Source organism: Fistularia commersonii, chromosome 3 (assembly GCF_037954325.1).
Source record: "Fistularia commersonii isolate RoL2024-O1a breed Wild chromosome 3, RoL_Fcom_v1.0, whole genome shotgun sequence".
Classification (NCBI taxonomy): domain Eukaryota; kingdom Metazoa; phylum Chordata; class Actinopteri; order Syngnathiformes; family Fistulariidae; genus Fistularia; species Fistularia commersonii.
Genome location: NC_141286.1, coordinates 4,915,652 through 4,936,598, shown reverse-complemented (window position 1 = coordinate 4,936,598; position 20,947 = coordinate 4,915,652). Strand labels below are relative to the sequence as shown.

Here is a 20,947-nt window from a genome sequence, read left to right as displayed (position 1 = left end):
CGCGTTTGAGTGAATTAAACATTAAAATAGTGACTCCTTACTGCTTCATCAAATTGGCAGCGCTAAAAAAGGAGTCTTTAAACTGTTTTCACCGAATGAAATGTAGGAATTTTTGTTTATGGATTTACATCAGTTAGTAATCTCTCAAGTTATTTATTAGGTATGGAGTGCAAATTCTAGTGATATATTGGTGCAGTGCCTTGCATGTAAATATGAAATGAGGGGACTTTGACTTTCTTTAAGCAGCATTTGATTTCGAGCTGCATAAACACAGCCCACAGAGAACATGGTCGTTTTCCTCAGTGATCAGCACGTCTCACGATACCCTTATTTACTATAAATTATTTCTTTACCCATTCAGCCTCCATGGATCTGAATGCGGCAAAAATATTGCCTTTCCTCTGCAGCGGCAGCAGTTTTCAGTGTCTTTGATTCGAGATCTCAGCCCGATTTCAGGAATTGATTACCAAATCATTGTGAGAACTGCAGTTAACAAACTAGTTCTCAGTTTCCTCGCAGGTGCAGGAATGGTAATAATTCCTAAACTAAAAATTCCTTAACTAAATTCCTAAAGATGCGTTCAACCTTTTTTTCCCTTGAAGTACCATTTTGACCAACTCCCCATGTGCTCTTACATTCTTTTTACCCTTAAATAAAGTAGTTTTTTTTGTATATCTTGCAAGATTAGATTAAGTTAGATTAGATTAGACTTCATACTTGAAGAAATAAAATGGGTTTCATAGAAGCATCAAGCAGTTAGCTTGAAAGAAAAGGTACACAGACCCATCAATACAGCAGAATGAAGAACACGATAAATAGAAATTAAATACAATATAGACTTAGAATAAAATAAATCTCACAAGTATTTTGTTCATGTCACTCTCTGTGTGGCTTTTGCTTAATTTAATCAAATATAACGTTTTTGAGCTGAGATAAATCTCACGTGAATTTGGAATCTAAACTGTCAGTCGAACTCCTGTGTGCTTATACGTGTGTGTGTGTGTGGGTGTGTGCATGCACATAGCTGGATCATTAGTCAAAAATGTGGGAAACACACACTATCATTCATATTTTGTGAAAAACAAAGTTTTGAAATGTGAAAAGTTTTCAGGGCATAGATGATTGAGAGACAAGCTAAAAGTGTGCGTGTGTGTGTGAGTGTGTGTGTGTGTGTGTGTGTGTGTGTGTGTGTGTGTGTGTGTGTGTGTGTGTCTGAAACCATCTTGATGCTGATTAATGACATGATCATCGATCACCAAATATATTAAATTAACTGCCTAATGACATATGCCTTGAAAATGTTAAAAGTGACTGAGGCAGAAAAATGTGTGTGTGTGTGTGTGTTTGTTTTCCATAAATATTGTACAGGCGCACAGAAATCTCTTTGATCGCTGTTATATGATTTATTTCCTCATTTTTGATACACACTTTGAATTCAACTGTCAGTGCAGAAAACCTTGAATTCTTCATTCACATTTCTGTCTTCTTCCATCCCTCTTTCACACAAAATACCGTGTGTGTGTGTGTGTGCGTGTGCGTGTGCATGTGCGTGTGTGTGTGTGATTGGTATGATTTCCCTGCAACATGTGAAACTGAAGTAGGTGGCTGATGTGAGGAATAGGAAACAAGATACTGTAGCCTCCCCCATGATGAATGTGTTTTTCATTCAAAGTGAAAAAATATCCACCTCATACCCGTGGAATTGTTACACACACACACACACACACACACACACACACACACAGGAACACTCGCCTTCTGTGAGAAGGAGACGTGCAAATTTTCACACCCACACAGCCAAGGAGGCAATAGGATTTCTTATCTTTTATTTCTGTTTACCGCCTGTAGATTCAACCCCATCCGTCAACCCCCCCCCCCCCCCCCCCCCCCCCACACACACACACACACACACACACACACACACACCCCTTTGGCATTGCAGAAAAGCGTGGGAACCATTACATAACAGTCTGTGCGTGCTATTAGCCATCTCTGCGTTTCGGAGTCTTTCATTACCATAGGTTCAACAGTCTTCTGTTGTCTCTGCTGCTATTACAACAGTAGGAGATGATAATATTTACTTTGGATCACGTCATCCGTCCTCGTACTGGTTTCCGAACATCGTATTTAGGCAACATTAAACCTCCTCACTCTGCCCTAGACAATATGGAGGCTAAGTCTTGATTTGTAACCTTGTAAGACTGTTTATCTTGGCTGAACTATAAGACCAAGCTTAGAGCAAGAGCACTTCGACCAATCAGATGTATTGCTTGGCCTTGTGTGTGTTCGTGTGTGTGTGTGTGTGTGTATGTGTGTGTGTGTGGGGTCAATTAAAAGGAAACCAATCAGTTTCCATCAACTTCCTTCGATACCCCGTCGGGAAATTAGACTTGGAAGCGGTTGCAGCCAGTTCAGAGGCATGCATTACGTTATTCTGTCAGATCCACTAGCAAATTAAAAAATCAGGGGCTGCCAAAACATCAGAGAGACGATGCTCTCTTCAAGACTGGTCTTTTTTTTTTTTTTTTTTTTTGCATTTCATTTTTAGGTTTTTGTACTTTCTATCACAAACTGGTAGAAAAAACAGTCATGACTCAACATTTCTCCATTTCATGAAATATGTTTGATATCCTCTCTCAGCAGGTGTTCATGTATGGATTTCATGCACTTTCCATGTTTGTTTGCTCAGAGAGAGAGATAGAACTTGCTTGCCTGTTGCCTCGAAACATGACACTTAGGATACAAATCACATCAACCAAAAACTAGTAATGGATTTTGACTGACAAGTGATATTTCTCTAGATATGCAAGCAACATTCAGGTTACTTTGTCAGATTTGAAAAATGCATGTTTCAAGCAGTTGTTTAAGTTACATCAGTTACATTTTCGGCATTGAAAGAGATGTTTCGGAGGTCCTTGACCTTAAATAGGATGGAAACAAAATCCACACATCCGAACACATCCCCATCTCCCTACTGTATAATGTGCGAATGAAAAAAAAATCCCCAAATTAAATGAAATTAAAGGCCTACTCAGCACAATGACCTCTAATCCTTCATCCATCTGCACGTTAAAGATTGCTTGATTAAGAATTTATGTTTTACTTCGTAACTTGTTACTTCAAAACTGATCGAATAAGTGTACAAATCGCAGAGGTTTCCTCCGTTACACTTTTTTCCTGCAGATGTTGACTAGAAATATCTGTTAATATCCCAGGAATCCAAAGAACATTGAGCATTACATAAATTACATAATACTGTTTTGTCATTAACAGAGTAATCGTATTTTAATTATAATGTTAATTTAATGAAATAATGTTTGTAATTTGTTATGTAAACACATTCCCTCATTTACAAAACACATTGTGTTTTCTCAGTCTGGTTAATGGACGGTCGGCTTTGTAAGCAGGGTTGGAGGTATATTAAAATAGTGGTCCTCAAGCAGATACAAAATTACAAATTGATCATTAAATAACAAATAGTGTGAAAAGAAATGTTTAAAATCCACTTGAATTATGATTGAAAATGTATCAAATAGAGTACTTGTCTTGTAAGTTAAAATCAAAATGAAAAAACAGGAAAAAAAAAGAATATTACGAACTTCAACGCACCAGACCTAATTACATTTATGTGATGAACCTCATTTAGGAAGGTTAGCCAAGAGACTGTCTAAATAAAAGCATTATCTTTTATATCTATTGCATCATAAAGCCTTTTCAGGAACCCATTGACCACAGCAGATGGGCAGAACCTGCATTACTGGGAAGGCACAGATTAAAAATTACAATCACCTGTGTCTTTAAAATTGACTCGAGGTAATGCCAGTAATAATTAATCAACTTATCTCTGAGCTTCACTGGGTGTGTCGAGTGCTAGATTTGTGTTTGGCTATGCAGAGCTGTAAGTGCTAATGTTTGAAAAATGATGGGAAATGTCATTGGCAGTTTATTGCGCGCTTATTTAGAGCTTTATAAATAATAATGTCTCTTTAACATCTGAGCTTCTCCATTCTGGAGGCTTTTAGAGGGAGTTATTTGAGTGGCTAAAAAGATTTACAGTAATTTAAGCCGCACAAAATTACACAGGGAGCCCCTTCAAGCCAACCTAGGTGACAACGTGTCTTCACTTAAGCATTTTCATTGATTGGGGGAAACATTATCCCACAGGCGAGTTGATATGATTGCTGTGTTACAGGGACTGCTGAAAATAATGTCACATAAACTTTTGCTGAGGGCAGGGATCATAGTCTATATATATATATATATATATATATATACACACACACACACACACACACAAACACATATACAAATACACATATATATGTAAACATACGTATATATATATATGTGTGTGTGTGTGGGTTTGTGTATATACAGTGTGTTTATATATATATATATATATATATATATATATATACACACAAACACACACACACACATTTGGGATTATATTAAATGGTGGATAGATTAAAAGAAAGGAAGAAACTATACAGACAATATATAGTGGACCATTAAAAAATATGTATATACAAAAATATGTATATACATGTAAATTTATATATATATATATCCTTGTATGTATTTATGTATGTATGTATTGGTGTGTGTGTGTGTGTGTATATATATATATATATATATATATATATATATATATATATATATATATTGTATATATATCACTATATTATACAATATTAAATGGTGGATAGATTAAAAGAAAGTAAGAAACTATACAGATAATAGACCCTTAAAAAATATAACGAAGTCTAACATAGCACAACTGTATTACATTTTTAGGGGGAATATTACTTAAAATAACTGAATGGGATCCAGAGTAGAGATGGCAGAAGGGCTGTATCCGTAATGAACTGGCGCAGATTAAAAATGTAATTTTTAATGGGATTAGAAATTACATTTTTAATCTGTGCCGACTGATTCGGAAAGTTTTTTGGGGTTTTCTTTAATTCAAGGCCGAGGAATTACTTAGAATAATGATTGACAGAGTCTTTTGAATAAGAAAAGTTGCACATAAATTGATATCGTGATTACACAAAAAAAAAGGTTGTAAAGCGAGTTTTATGAAGCTGAAACAGTAAAAAGACGGTTAAAATTTGCGGATAGAAAAAAAAAACGTGTAACTTTGGTCAGTTTTTTCAGTTATCATTGAAGATGACGGGCGCTCATGAAGCAGATGAGCAGACGATGATTGAAATGATCAAGCTCAGACATGGTGGTTCTCCACAAGTAATCAGTCTTTTTGCATTTTCTTCCTCAAAGTGTTGATGGGATTATCCATTCAGGGGTAGTCAATGGTAAACAAACATGTCATGTTCATTGAATAATTAAACCAAGGTCTAAATATCATAAATAATGAAATAAAACCCATAATAGTTGTATTTAGCAGTCTTATACATGATGGATCTAAGACTAATACTAAAAAAAAAATAAGTTATACTCAGAAACAAGTAAATCTCCACAAAAAAAAAAAAAAAAAAAAAAAAAAAAAAATATATATATATATATATATATATTTGCTTTTGTTTCCACACACTAAAAAAACATTATTTAAGTCTCAATTGTAAGTAAGTTAGATGAAGTTTTACAACAGTCATGGACACAGTAATACCGCCTACCCTGCAATTACCAATAATCAAACTTTTTTTTTTCTTTTTCTTTTTTTTCCATCTAACTAATTTAAATATTCCATCAAATCAAGTCTCAGAAGAAATGTCACAAATTTACTCTGAGACCCCAAAAACAGTCAACCTTAGGGTGCTTATTAAGCTACAGTCTGGTGGTCAGTATAAATTTATGGATCAAATATTTTTGGTACACTGTCAAACTCCAATAAGAAATAGGGAGTTTCATAAGTAGATAAATTAGCTTTTCAGGAGAAATGCCACATGATTGTGTGACTGCTCTTTAAATTCACCTGCAACTCAGATTGAAGAATGCCACGCCAGGGAAAGGGTGAACGCTGTCATGAACCTGCAACCAGGAGCCTTTTTGCAAATGTGAAACAAATCCGTGACTCCTTTTACAGCATTTAAAGGTAGTGAAATCATTAATTCCAAAATAGACCCTAAAACCGTCAAGGGTTTGTGATACCATGTGGCTGTGTGTTGTGAAATCTAAAAACATGCAGCTGTAGTTATATGGTTTGCAATAGAACATGTAGTACTCCGTGATAAGAAGAAGAATAAGAACAACTTTATTTATCCCGAAGGAAATTGTTGTGCCAGAGTTTCAAGTAAAACATAACAATCATAAATAATAGTAGGAAATTGCATAAACAGTATAAAAAAGGGGGGAGAATAAGAAATACAAATAAAACTATCAAGTGTCTAAGTAAGAAGTCATTGATATTGGGAAGTTTAATCTTAGTAACGGTTGTCAACTGATGCAAGATTTATTGTTTCTTTATTATAAAGAGTGTGTAAAATTACATTTAAGCTACCTTTGTAAAGTTGATTCCTATTTTTTTTTTTCTTGATTTCTTGATTTGACCTTGACTTTGTTAAAAAAAAGACCCATTTTAAACACTTGCATACTACTTTTTGCCCCAAAGTAGGACCTACGTTTTGTATTTCCCTTTGTTCAACTCACAGAAATTCACGTATTTACCTTTGCGTCAGGAACTCACCGTTTCTATTTCACCAATATAATTGGATGGCTCAATGAGTTAGCGGAGTATAGATGGTTTTGAATGTTGTTATCAAAATTGACTTTGTATTCCTAGAGAGGTCAGTGTATTGAGCTGTCACTGCAACAAGGGGGGGGGCAGGGTTGGCCGGAGCCGGCGTCCTGGCACGGCCGCAGGGCTTGGCAACCGGGGGCCGCCGTCTTGTTTGCATGTTTTGGCAAGCCGAGGCAGGAAGCGGAGGCGGAACGTTGACGACCGGTGCACGATTCTGCTGAGGCAAGATCTGCTCGTACAACGCGAAACAATTTTTCCCGCTGTCCGAACGAATATGTCGTCACCGCCATTAACATCCGGATGACAGCTCGACAGCGAAAGGGTCTTATTGGACTGCTCGGTCAGCCGGACGAAGGGGGAAGGTTAAGCGTCAGCTATGAGGGAAGCTGACCATTGATCCTGGCAATGTGATATTTAAAAAGAAAACTGTACATAAGCTGAAAATATCTGGCAGTAGTTTCGGGAGCTTGACCTTCGAGGCAGAATAAAAGTTTGAAGTCCTCTATCATTTCAGTGATATTGTTTAGTGTTAAAACCATCGTTGCGTTTTGTTTCCGTTTTTAGAAACGACAGGCGGTTTTGCTTCTGTTCTCATCAACAACCTTTGCAGCCTCAAAACATGTTAATTGCTGTATAACAATCTCATTTGAAACCTTTAGGATTTTTTTAAATAGAAAGATGTTTTAGATATTTGATTTTTTTTTTCTTTGTTTTTTTTAACAGTGTTTGCTTTTTTTTGTTTTGTTTTGATAAAATATCCCGACCATATTTTTTCAGTGTTTACTGTCTCCCCGCTTCCACCACTCAGGAAGTACAACATCCGTGTAGAGGACATCATGGTGAGAGATGTGCGGTACATCACGCTGAACTGCTGCTACAGAGATCTGCACAACGTCCTGCTGACGGGCAATCTAAAAACCCTGGCCCTGGTGGAATCTGCAGGTGAGACGGAAGCACACGCAGACAAACAGGATCAGGATACAGTTTAAGATGTTTCTACGCTATCCAATCCTTCTCACCCCGAATCCATCCGTCCGCTCTACCAGTAGTGAATACAAATCCAATTGGAGTGTCACTTTTCCTCATTTGAACCAGTTTCACATTTGCACAGGCCATTTGTATCCAAACAATGGACTGGGAACGTCAGTTGATCACATAATGGAAATTGATCTCCTTCTTCCAAATCATAGTGTATCAAGTGCATCCAGTCGGCGGCTCTGTCTCGTTCGTGGGTCATTCTCTGTGAAAGTACAGCTAAATATTTAAGAAATAAGTAGACAAGTTAGGAAAGCAAGTGGAGCGATAAATACATTTCCATTTGAAATATGAATTATTTTCATTCAAGCTTCTTGCTGATAATTCGAAGACAACCGCATGTCTGGTTTTATATCTAATTCTGAGGTTTTTAGGTGATGTAGTTTTTTCATAACCAAAAAGCACAGTTTGCTTTAAAAAAGATTGAATTCATGAATAAAGTATTGCAATGTCTGCACAGACAATAATCTTGGTTATTGACTTCAAAACTTGTAACCACTCTCATCCTAAAATCTCATTCAGGTTGTCTTTATTTCTTTCACAACCCCGTTCATAAACTCCTTTAGTAAATTGATATTTCAAAATGCCACTGATATTGTTTCATTAGCTTTTCTTGTCTCATGAACATTTTATCACGGTATAACTTGTGTACAGTTTAAGTAGAAATTTAAAAAAAAAAAAAAAGGATATTATACCTTATCACAAGAATTGTCATCTGAAATGACTTTAGTAAGTGTCTTTGTATCGATGTTGTGATACGACTGCATAAACATGACCCTTTACACACAGGAAGACAGTGTGTCATACGAATGCCCGTTCAATGAGAAATTGATATCTTATTTAGATATTGCTGATGCTGTTAATCTGAACAGTCTGTACAAAAAAAAAAAAAAAAAAAACACCGACCTTGGTGGTGTGTTCACTGAATTGACTGATTGATTGACAAACTTGCCTGAGCACAACTTTCTAGTGCTGCTGCCTCGCCGAAGTCCAAATTTGTTATTCCGAGGCTGTCTCTATGCAATCATGCGGGAACAATTAGCTGCAGCATTTAGGCAAACGCATAATCAGGACGCACAGTCACAAGGGCAATTGTTTAAAGTAAGCAAACCACCACAAACGTGCACACTAGTTAATATATAACCATTAAGACATCCTCCTTATTCTGGGATTCTGTTATGTAATAACATAGAGCTCCCTCCCGTGCGGCATCATTTGTTTATATTTTTTTTTGGGAAGACGTGGCTATCTTTATTCGAACTATTTATTCGAACACTGCCTCCTTTTTTTTTTCCCAGTTGTAACCCCTCTGTTTTTTTGGTTTTTTTTTTTCTTTTTTTTAATCCAATCCATTCTCACGCTGCCTCTTAGCACCCATCCCCTTTTGACCATTTGCTCAGTTATTGCTACTTTTCATTTTCTCTGTTTGTTTTGCTGTTCACCTGATTGTTTCAATGTTCTAGCTACGCATGAAAATAGATGTGTACATTTGGAACTTTTTGAACCTTCTGAAACCTTCAGACTTCCGTGCATCCTTTGCGTTGGAATGAACGTTCAACTATACATCCGCTAGAGGGCGCCAGTCGGAGCCAGTGTTGTGGGCTTGGACAAAACCGTCCCGCTTCTCCTCTAACGCCATCTACTTTACCCCAAGTTCCACTGTCCTCCCATGTATTCTGGAGGTTTATGTCCACGTATCATGGGGATGTAAAATCGCACACGCGCTGATGATGTCACACAAATTCACTGGACCACTGCAATTTTTCAAACTTTCCTACTGTTTGAATTTTTGATTGAATATTGAACATTTTTCAAACCTACCAGTATTAAACTTTGTTGAACTTATTCCCCCCTTGTCCCCATCTGAGCCTGGTCATGGTCAAAAAACGCAATATTTTCTTCAAAAAAAACAAAACAAAAACATTGATTTTTTTTTTTTTTTTTTGCTACTTTTGATTGAAGCCTTGTCCGTTTTTACAGAGCAGGTGAGGAAGAGCAGGAAGACACATGCCCAGTATGATATCTTTTTGATTTTCAGGTTGCAACTCATGGCACTTTTGCTCCGTGTGTGTGTGTGTGTGTGTGTGTGTGTGTGTGTGTGTGTGTGTGTGTGTGTGTGAGAATAGAGGACCATTTTTTAAAACTAAGTAACCGAGCTGTTGCAACTTTGTTGATGCAGCGTATCAAACTAGGAACTGGCTAAAACTACTGCATCTTGAAAAAAAGGAAAAAATAAGAAAAATGTACATCATTAAGCCTCTTATCCACAATTGGTGCACAAACTAAAACAGAAAACGATCAGATCAGCAAGTCCGCGCGAGACTTTACGCCGTCCCCCCCTGAAAAGTGCAGCGTAACAAACTCGTGACATTGGATTGAACCAAGATTTAAAGCTGTTAACTTTTCACTGACGTCATCATCCCCGAGCAGTGATTACATCTGCCTGTTTTTCAGTACCAGAAAACATTTTTCCCCCATAAAAATACAGGTTTAATTTGATTCTTTCCTGTATGTTACTGAATACCTATGTTAAAGTTTTAAATATCTACCAAGCCAAAAGATATAGAATTAAACTTCCAGGAAACAGTAACTGATTCATTTACACTTACATAAAGTCACATTAATGCTGATTTGATTTTCTTACTAATGTGCAAAAAGTTGATGCTTATCCTTTTCACATTATTGGATAAATCAAGATAACCTTAAAACACTTTATAGCCTTGACTTTGACACTTTATGTTTTTTTTTTATATTTCTTATCCCCCCCCCTTTTTTTTTTTTTTGACTGTTTATAAAATTTCCTACTATTATTTATTATTATGTTTTACTTGAAACTCGGGATGAAATTTCCTTCAGGATGAACAAAGTTGTTCTTATTCTTATAAGGGTCTCATCTTGTGAAAACTTTTCATGTATACCTCAAACTCACTTTCTCCATTAAGAAATTTCTCCTTTAACTGCATCTACTCCTTGCTTTTGACCAACAAAAAATAAAAAATAAAAGATCTACTCACTCTTTCTTTGCTCCCTCAGAGTCCATGATCCTGCTGGGATCCATCGAACGCGCCCAGCTCCAGTCACTGCTGTCTCAGCAGCTGGGCCGGCCCCGGCGACTGGAGTATATTAGGGAGCGAGCTGCCGAGGAGAAAAAACGTCTTTCTGTTGTGTCCGACCAAGGGAGTGACATCGCCAGTCAAAGAGCAAGTCAGGAGGTCCGATTCCAGGTCAGAGGAAAATCCCCGATGTCTGTTTACCTTTCGCTTACGAGTTCTCTTCACATTCATGAAGAGGTCCTGGAATTTGGCCGGTAAAGGAAATAGGCCAGTACATTATTCCCGCAACCAATTTATGTGTAAATTAACAACATATGTAGAATATGAACAGTTTTTCGCATGTCTGACTTGTCTTTGCATGGCTACACGCAAAAATGAAATGGAAAATAACATCTTGGTCAAAGCTGCTTTTTAAAAAGACCAAGATGCTAACTAGCATTTAGCATTCTAACGTGGTATAAGTCTAAACAATACAGTTGATTAGCAAGTATGCCAGAACTGAACAAGCATCTTCAATTCTTTTTTTAAAATAAAAAAAAAAAAGGAAAGAAGACACAAACTCCGTGAACATGTAGGCGTTAGCAGTAAAAATTTCTGAAAGATCCAAAAGAAAATTCCAAAAACATTTTGAGATTTATAGATATGAAAGAAAAAGTTTGCTGCTTGGTTAGTTCAAAAAAGTAAAGGGACGATGAAGGCGTTTAGGGACAGATGGATAGTGCGCTGCTTTCTGAATGGTTTGTGCATTTGTCAGTAGCTGATATAACCAGTAGGAGTAGCAGTTGTGTGCCTTGCAGAAGGGATCCAGGTGGCCTAGGTTTATTGGACTTGCTCTCAGGTATTGCACCGCTGTCTCCAATATGTCGAATCATCGAATTTTCCCAACCCTCATTTTGCTTTTATCAGTTTTGTCGAGAGCGGATGACTCGAACGGCGCAGACCACGGCGTCTACCTGTGCATGAATCTAACTCTTGCCCTCTTTTCTGGAGTTTCGGGAGTTGGAGATGTGGAACGAAAAATCCCGCCTGACTCACTGTCGGGGCAAATCAATCAGATCAGTTACATGTAATCCCTGGTAGAAGTCTTAAGATTGCTGCAAATGTCAATCCAACAGAAATCCCATTTGATCTTTTAGCTTCGTTCTCAAACTGCTGCCGTGCTCTAAATTTTGATGAGCTTATAGAAAATGTTGGAAACTTTATAGTTTCTTCAGGAGGGCTGATCAATATCCGTCATACAAGAATATCCGTTGTTTTATGTCAAAAAATTCTCTGTCTAATGAACAAGAATTAACCGCAATTATCAAAAAATCAGCAGAATAAAAAAAAAAAGATTTTATTACATATACATATTATATTTTACTACGTTATATTATTATATTATATATATTATCTGATTAAATTTACAAACAGAATCTGAAAAAAATAGGAGATAAAAGAACATTCAATCAATTCTATATTATAAAGTTTTGATCATTGACATGCCGCATTATTTAAGATCAAATGGTTCTCACGTGATGTAGGAAAGGGCACAATGCCTTCATGCGCGGGGGAATCTGTTCATATATTTGCATTTTATATCTGACATGTTATTCTCCAAAATGTATAGTGCATTGTACTTAAAATCAATAGATGATAAATGGCGTTCTTTTCTTGTTGCGAAGCCCGGGCCCCATTCTTTAATACTCCTAAAACATTAATCACACATTTTCTGTGTATTAAAACTTAGTTTATCAAAGCTACCAAATTTTTTGAGGTCATACCAAGTCCCTAAAGTTGTACAATATTATAATACCCTTTAATTTATCTCTGAACTCCCAATGTTTCCTTTTTGTCCTCAAAGTGTTTCTTTTGGTTTGACTTTCTCCTACTTCATTTTGTCTCTATTTCATCACTCCCTGGAAGAGCATCCATTTTTTTAATGAGTCTGCAGTTAATCTCTTAAGCAGGATTGGAGAGTTTTGAGTGCTGTTTTTCTTATTTATAACTGCCTGTGCGTGTGTGTGTGTGTGTTTGTGTGTGTATGTGTGTGTGTGTGTGTGTGTGTGTGTGTAGATCTCTACTGAGGAGTCATCCTTCAGTCCCACTCGTCCAGTTCCCCAGAAGCCCCTCAAACCTGCACTGAAGAGACCCTCCGTGGTGGAGCGACCCACCGAGATCCCCACAAGTAAGACGGTTATGTACACGCATAAATACGCAAACACTTACTCAAAGACAAGGAAATTAAAAAGAAAATTGGAATATTCAAAACATCAATAAGCTTCAGCCACAGCCAGTAAACTCTTTAAAATAATAAAACAAAATCTCTCTCTCTCTCTGTCATGTAGATTATGAAAACATTGTTTTATTTTGAAGATACATGTATCATGAAGATGTACTCTTACAAAAACAAGGAAACAGTCTTTGTTTTCATATCTTCATGCTAAAAAATAATTTGGGTGGAGTACCGATATCAGACCTGGGCATTTTATGGCCCTCGAGTCACATCCGACCCGTTTTGCTTTTTTATGCGGCCCGCCAAACAATTTTCTTTAAATAAGTATTTTCAATCAATTTGAATTTTAAAAAAAATCCTCATTTTTTTTTCCTTTTGTTAAATTTTGTATGGATGATTACATGCAAAATAATATCGGTGCATTTATATGATCATTAATGATTTTATAGTTGAAATAAAATGCCCTAAAATTTCAAAATTTAAATTCCAATTGTTATTTGTTCAATTTACATGATCCTTAGTCAGCCCGTGCATAAAAAAATAATTAAGAAATGTGGCCCGCCAGCCAAAATAATTACCCACTAAGTGAAGGGAGACAGCAAATCGGTTGGTTCAAAAAAAAAAAAAAAAAAGTCTCCTCGTTTTTATTGTAATCCACCCCTACAAAAACACGTGTTTTACACCTATGATGTAGATGCAACGCGATCTGTTTTTCAGGCCCACATGATCACTCGAGCATCGCTTTGAAGAACCTGTTTTGTGCCAGTCCGGACACAGAAGGCGTGGAGGTAAGAGAGTTTTGTCCTTGAATGCCCCACAACTACACACATATCGTACATACACTTGCAGTAGTCATTGACACATTCTGTACACCCTGACTGTGCTGTCCTATCTCTCACATACAGTCCTTCACGCTCTACAGTACAGCACCTCCCACACAAACAGACACACACTTATCCGGAACACAGGCACACTGTTTCAGCCGACCTCAATAAAGAGTCTTTTTCGCTTCGTCTTGGCGTCCTGCAAGACTTTGAGAAATCACTCCACTTTCGCATCGGCCTCAGAAGTTTCCTCTTTTTTTTTTTTTTTTTTTTTTAAGAAATCGATTCATTCGTCTCCTCGCCGGCGTTGCGGTTAAGTTCGGCCGAACGGCCAAGAACCTCTTTTCGCTGATGGATTTGTTTGTTAACATTGTTTACTTGTCTCTGGTTGGCGTAAGAAAAACAACAACGTGGAGAGCCCCACGTCTCCTGAGATCAGGAGGCCGTCCAAACGTGTCCGGATATCCGTCGTGGTAAGAGCCACCTTTTGGGGCTGCCCGAATGCCCGGAATCCGCCAGGCAAGAGGTTCATCAGCCAATCAACCAATTGTCACCCCATCATTCCATTCCAGGGCTAATCCCTTCTGCCGATGGCCTGCCATCTGGGCCGGGCTGAGCCAAAGCCCGTCAGTGCCATCGTGCCAAAGAGCGTTGAACAGCCTCTTCCTTGTTCCACCTAGAAACCGACCTGCCGGCCATTTACTGCTAAATGACTGACACAGCTAAAATCCATCCACCCAATTGAACATTCATCGGTCCAAGGGTCACTAAATGGGATGGAGACTATATGACCAGAAAAATACCGCTTCCGCTGTTATATTAATTTTTGAACCATTATTGCTGCTTTTGGGCATTAAATTATTGAAAAAAATGAATATAAAGCATTATCTAATGATTAAATATAAAGCAAAAGTTCAAGAGTTGTTCATTATTCAAAGCAGATAGTACAGGGTGTTTGCTTTTGAATATTCTTTAATCCCTCATACTTATGCTTCTCGCTAAAATAAGATTTACCTATCTTGGATATTTGTGTCTAGACTAGATACATGCATTTATTGAATATTGTCATTTATTTTCAAAATTGTTTATCTCAAATAGCAGGTAGTGCCTTGAAATGCTCGAGGATGATAAATCCAGGACTTAGAAATTAACACAATTAACTCTTAATGAGTGCAAAGAACCAGAATCATTAGTGGAGTATTTTATTATTGAGTCATTGAACAATGCAATATCATTTTAGATAGTCTTTCAAATTTTGAACTAATTTGGGTTTCATCGTTGTTTGGTTATTACTGTTATTTATTTGATTGTTTACCCAAATCCCCCGTTGCTGTCCCCAAATAGGCCCTAAACAAGTTAAACTATCTCATAACGTAGGTCAGCGTCTCAGTGAGTAAATGGGATTCAATTTGTAATAGCTCACATGTGTGTCAAACCCTTTCATTTGTCTTCCAAGCCATGGAAAAAACATCAGTTTCCAAATCACAAACATGACCTCAATTATTATAGTTTGGTTAAAAGTACTTTAAATTCCTAGCACCATTTGCTCCCTGCACAGCCTTCTTGATCAATCCTTTTCAGAAAATGCCATTTCACCATTTCATACATTTATAGCCATTTAAGAACGCTACAGAAACAAGTCCTTTCTTTTTCCATCAGCTCCGTTCTTTATCCCAAACCTCAAATGGTCATCTTGTGGTCGAGCGGTTTGCAAGGATGACGCTGTTCAACTCGGCATGCCGTCTTTATCCATCATCAGCCATTTCACCCGAGGCGTCCAATCAGTGACGGCCTCCCAGCGTAGGTGTCGCCCTGTTGCTGGAGTGTCTGATTTTTTTAAATTATTGAAACGATGTGTCAAATATTCAGAGGACAGTTGAGGTGGGACGGAATATACAGAGATCAATATAAGAATTTTTGATTTTTTAATTTTTTTTTTCCCGTTAAACTGACTCTTTCAGTATCAGTGACGGCTTCAATGAGGTGATTCATGGGGCGTCTCTAAGGAGGTATTGGAAAATACCTGTGGCATGGAGCTGAACGTCTAATTACCAACAATCGTACACTCATCGATGCATGTCAATCGATAAAACAAGTGTCTGATTATGAAGAGAAAATAGTAATTCCATGAAACAAGATCATTCAGTGTTGCATGACAAATTATCCACAGCGGCGCATGATTATACAGAATATATTCGTAGGTTCAAGTCTGTATTTTATCAGTTTTGATGATTTATGTACGCAGTGACGCAAATCTACAACACGCAATTATTTTCCTCTCACTATATATATTGTCATTCTTCACTAGGAGCCACCACCTGGCTTAAAGAATATCTATGGGGTGAGCATGTTGTCAGTTTTTAATTTTTCTTAATTTTTTTGAAACATTTATATAACAATCACCGACAGACGGTTTCAAGGAGCTTGTTCGATTACATGCCCTGAGCGCCTTTATTTTGTGAGCACAATTGCATTTAGAAGCATTTCATCTGGGTTTTTTCATCTAAATCTGGGTTTAAAAAGTCACATCGCAGACCCTCTCTTGCCTACATTCAGGTTTTTGCTTGAATAGCAGCCATGTTTCCTTCGATTCGCCGACCCTCAATGATCCAGAGAGCAGCTATTATACAAAGAATGGCCTTAAGTTAAGCGAACTATAATTTACTGATAGGCACGCAAATACTGTACAATTGTTCGGTATATTTGTGTTGCGTATGGATTCAATTGGAATTGAAAGCAAATAGAAAATATCATTTTATTCATAAAGTGACATCTAAATAACAGGGATGATTCTATCCAATGTTAGAGGGGGTTTCCTTCAGTTCTTTTCGTCCGTTTGCATCTCAGAACGTGTTAAGCTAAAAGTTCACCCGCATCTTTATCATTTATTTGCCTCCTACATTGCCTCTTTTTCTGGCAAAGCCACAAGCTAAGGAACATTTTCTTTGTTTTATAATTACAGGCTTGTTAAATCCCTTTACCCAAAGTAAAATTTTAGATGTTTCATTGTTTGTCAATTTCTTTAAATTAGTTAATGTATATGTAATTTAATACAACGGTACGATATTCTCTCCCACTAGTTCTCCAAACATCAACATCCTGGTTTTCATCCGAGTATTTCTCCAAAACGAAGTCACTTTTCTGCTTTTTTAAACACAGATCTTATTCTGGAATGTCACAGTCATCACTTAGATATAAATAAAAAACAAGATCATGAAGTTCCTACTCATGATTCCATGTTGGTATTGTGTCAGTGTAACTCTATTAACACTATTAATGATTTATACTTGAGGCACTTAAGGGGGTCCATTAGTCTCACATGTCACTGACAATTATTGAAGTCTGTACGCTTTTTCAATCATTCACAAGCACAGAGCAGAGTCGGGTCGTTCTTCATCTAACGCTCTGAGGCACATGTGTTCTCTCTTGGTATGCAGTTGATGAATTACACTGTGAACACTTCATTTTGTTGGTAAGTAAAGGTTTTATTTTTCCATTTTTTCCCTGCAACAGTCAAATCCTTCTCCCTCTAATGGTTTACAAACCCACTGCTGGCATAATTTATTTAATATCTAAACTCTGTTCTTTTTTTTTTTAAAAAAGTCATTCTTAGGTTTGAGCTAAATCCAAAATAGTCCCAAATTCCAGCACAGTCCGTGGTGTGAAATTATACAACCTGCCTCAAGGAACTCAGCAAATATTGATAGCAAAAGAGACTGGAGGTGGTTTTTTTTTTTTTTTTTTTTTTTTTTTTTTTCATATACTGGCGTCAAATGCGAAGCCTCAGGCTTGTTTCACACTTGGACACCACAGTGTTCTTGCTGAATAATGTGGCGGGAAAAGACAACAGTGCCTATTACACCAGAGAAACTTCAGATTCAAACTACTTTGGGGTAACTGACAAAATGCATTTCTTCTAATATAGTAATGAACAATAGAAAGCGCATGTTTTGAACAATTGTAGCGGACTGTTTACATGAGGTCTAATTTTTTTTCTAAATTATTCACCAGAGAAATGATTTGCTCCTTCTTATATTTCAGAAAATGACCTATACCTTCGTATACACTTCCTTGTTCAATTTAATAGGTGCATGTCCAACACTTTAAATTTTTTTTTTTTTTTTTTTAATATTAATCTTTGTCAACTCCAAAGACGGCGGCTTACACCGAATTGGACTGCTACTTTGCATTTAAATCAACATTAAAATGCATAGGGTTGGATTTATATGCAAATATACTAATCCACCTTACAGTTTAACATGCCCCAGAGAGGATGTAACCTACTTATGAAGATGCATAAAAAACACACACATAAATGTAACTTAACACTTAGATGTGAGAAGACTGTTTTGAAATACAAACTAAAAATCAATTGTTGGCTGGCCTTTTATGTCAAATAGCTTTTTTGATATCAAACAGGTAGTTTTAACACACTATTTAACAATGTTGCAGTCATCTGTAATTAAATACTACGGAGTTTTCAATGAATCCATAAATATAAATGATAATTTCAATGCAATGTCCTTTATGGTTAATGTAATTTGTTTATATTCTTTGATACATTTTGCTGACAGGACTTATAGAATGTACATTTGCTTGATTAATATTCTTCCACCAGCACCAAAGGCCAGTTACTGCAATAAGCTGTTGTTATTTCCCTCAAATCATGGGTTTCCATTTAGTATAATCACTGTCCCTCTTGCTTTGACAATCATCTAGTCAAGTTATGGACCTGATTCTGTGAAAATCTTTCACATAATTGCTCCAAATATTAATTGGTGGCACCATTTCAGTGTCCCAATGGTCGCAACTGCCAGAGTTGGTTAGAAATTTAGGAATTACAGCTGTTTATAGGAGCATATTGTGTGGTCAGTGCAGAGACAGATGGTGGTTTATTAACCACCAAACTGCATTTTCCTAAAAAGGATGCTGGTCTTAATTGCTTAGCAGTGCATTAATTAGCAAAGAATGCTATGATTAATTAGCTCTTTTACTTGTACATTCACAGTGCAGAACGTTTCCGATCGACGTATATTTTGCATTTCCGTAGGTTCAAATTCTATAGTCACAGAAATGTATGTGTAACAAATTACAAATTCATGTTACTATCTATTTGGGCATAAAAAAAATCAATTAGAAAACAAAAAATATTTGCACAATAAAACACTGGTCGCCCTATATTGCAAGGTTATATATTAAATGCATGTTAATATATATTTCCCTTTCCACCTCTGATCCAGTAACTACCCCAAAAAGTGTTATCATATTTAATTTCCAAAGAAACTTGTTACTTGATAATTCCCCTATTTAGTCTTTATGGAACCTTTTGTCATAGTATTAGTTTGAATTTACTCTGTGTGTTTATGTGTGTTTGTGTGTGTGTGTGTTTCTGTCACGTGATAGCTGAAAAATCAGCCTATATTATTTTAAATATTGCTCATTGAATGTTTGTGATATTTGTCTTCTATACCTGAGCAAACGCTTGAAAAAAAAAAGATAGATGATCCTCCTACACTGAAGTATCATTCTGTCCTGCACTGAGCATACGTTTATAAAAAGCAGTCAGTGGGGTCACTGAAATGGTAATGACCAATTGAATCTTGGGCCTTGAATGTTATTACTACCGTTTCTTATTCGCCGTCTTTCCCGCCACAGCGCTTTCCTCTTTCACTCTTTGTTTATGGAGAAGGACTAATCTCTGTAGCTCAACTTCACTCTCTTCGTCCATCTTTATGACTTTCCCAAAGCCCTTAAACCCCACGCCCACCTCCATCCCCTCCCTCTCTCCTTCCATCACGGCCGTGAAATATTGATGCAGAGTAAATGACATCAGTAGACTGTTTCAGAGAAATGATGCCGCCCAGCCTCTCAGTCTCTGCTCGCTGTTTTTCTCATTATTCCCCCCCCCCTCTTGCATCTTCCAAACGCCTCCATGCTTTATTTATGATGGCTTGTGGGCTCTTTTTTTTTTTTTTTTTTTTTTTTTTTTTACATGCAACCTCTCCTTTCCCTTTCCCTTTTCTGTCTTTTTTCCCATTTCCGGTTTTGTTTCTCAAGATCCTTTCCCTCATTCCATGCATGTTGACATGCATGCACACACACACACACACACATACGTCAGAGAGACATGTCTAGTTCATGACAGTTATCTGAACAACAGACTTTACGGATTTACGTAATGAGCTCCCAGCCTCCCTGTTTATATTGAATTCTGAGTAGCTGTTTGTTTGGTCGCAGTTTTCTGCATCAGGATCACCCACCAGATAGTGGAAGCACAAACAAGTAAAGAACTCTCCGCTTTTTCTCATGTTTTTGGCATCCATGCATGTGCATGTTGTGAGTACTCACTGTCAAATATACAGGTGGTGAGATGAAACACTCACAGAGTCATTTACAAAAGAGAGAAGATACAAAAAGAGATGTCCTTGAGGGCCAATTTCAAGTACTTCCCAGTAATTTCCCATTACAGTGAAAAGATATATTTGCAAAGCATGTTAGTTCTCAATAGAACTGCTAAGGTGAAAACATGTTAGACGAAAGGCTTTTCCAGACACTTGACAATTTTTTTTTCAAAACAATGTTGTTGAAACGTCAGAGGAGAATGTGTTTTTGTTTTTTTTTTTTCATTATGTTCCTTCGTACTTTGTGCAAACCTGATGGGACATTTATACAATGACGCAATCAGTGATAAGGTGCCATTTAAGATCCACGACCTGGATGGAGAGAGTAAAAACTCACTTAACAAATTGCTGCAGTCGAGTAAAGTGTAAAAGAAGCCCGTTTGGATTTACTCTTTTCTTTTTTGGCCGGAATTGTGGCACTTTTGGGAAAAACTGTAAAACGGCGTGACTGTCGGCTCTGAGCGTGCGGAGGAGCTGCTCAAATGAGTCTGAGAAAGAGCAGCGAAGAAGACAAGCGTTATAAATGATGAAAAGTTTGGAGACGTCCATTCTTTTCTGAGCTGACGGCTCATAAGCATCATTGTAATACTGAGGTCGGCCGAGGTAATTGAGGTCGTGCCTCTATGTCGTACCAAAAAAAACAAAATCAATAAGATTATTATCATGGAAGGTCAAGGGTAACTGTTAGCACTAGAATAAAACATATTTAAATTCAAACTGCC

At 37.1% G+C, this 20,947-nt stretch overlaps 1 protein-coding gene across 6 annotated transcripts in view; it reads left to right on the top strand.

Annotated features, from left to right (window-relative positions):
• Positions 1 to 20,947, top strand: part of LOC147235288 (chloride channel protein 2-like) — a 161,116-nt gene that overhangs the window by 121,921 nt on the left and 18,248 nt on the right. For 2 of the 6 annotated variants that reach the window (XM_086142228.1, XM_086142218.1), the window contains 5 exons: positions 7,506 to 7,639; positions 10,766 to 10,956; positions 12,841 to 12,952; positions 13,718 to 13,788; positions 14,223 to 14,297. In XM_086142228.1, coding sequence (XP_085998354.1) covers positions 7,506 to 7,639; positions 10,766 to 10,956; positions 12,841 to 12,952; positions 13,718 to 13,788; positions 14,223 to 14,297 — 583 coding nt within the window. Of the gene's footprint in view, positions 1 to 7,505; positions 7,640 to 10,765; positions 10,957 to 12,840; positions 12,953 to 13,717; positions 13,789 to 14,222; positions 14,298 to 14,396; positions 14,790 to 16,132; positions 16,166 to 20,947 lie in introns of those variants that run through there. The other 4 variants (XM_086142246.1, XM_086142238.1, XM_086142264.1 and 1 more) reach the window with 3 other exon arrangements.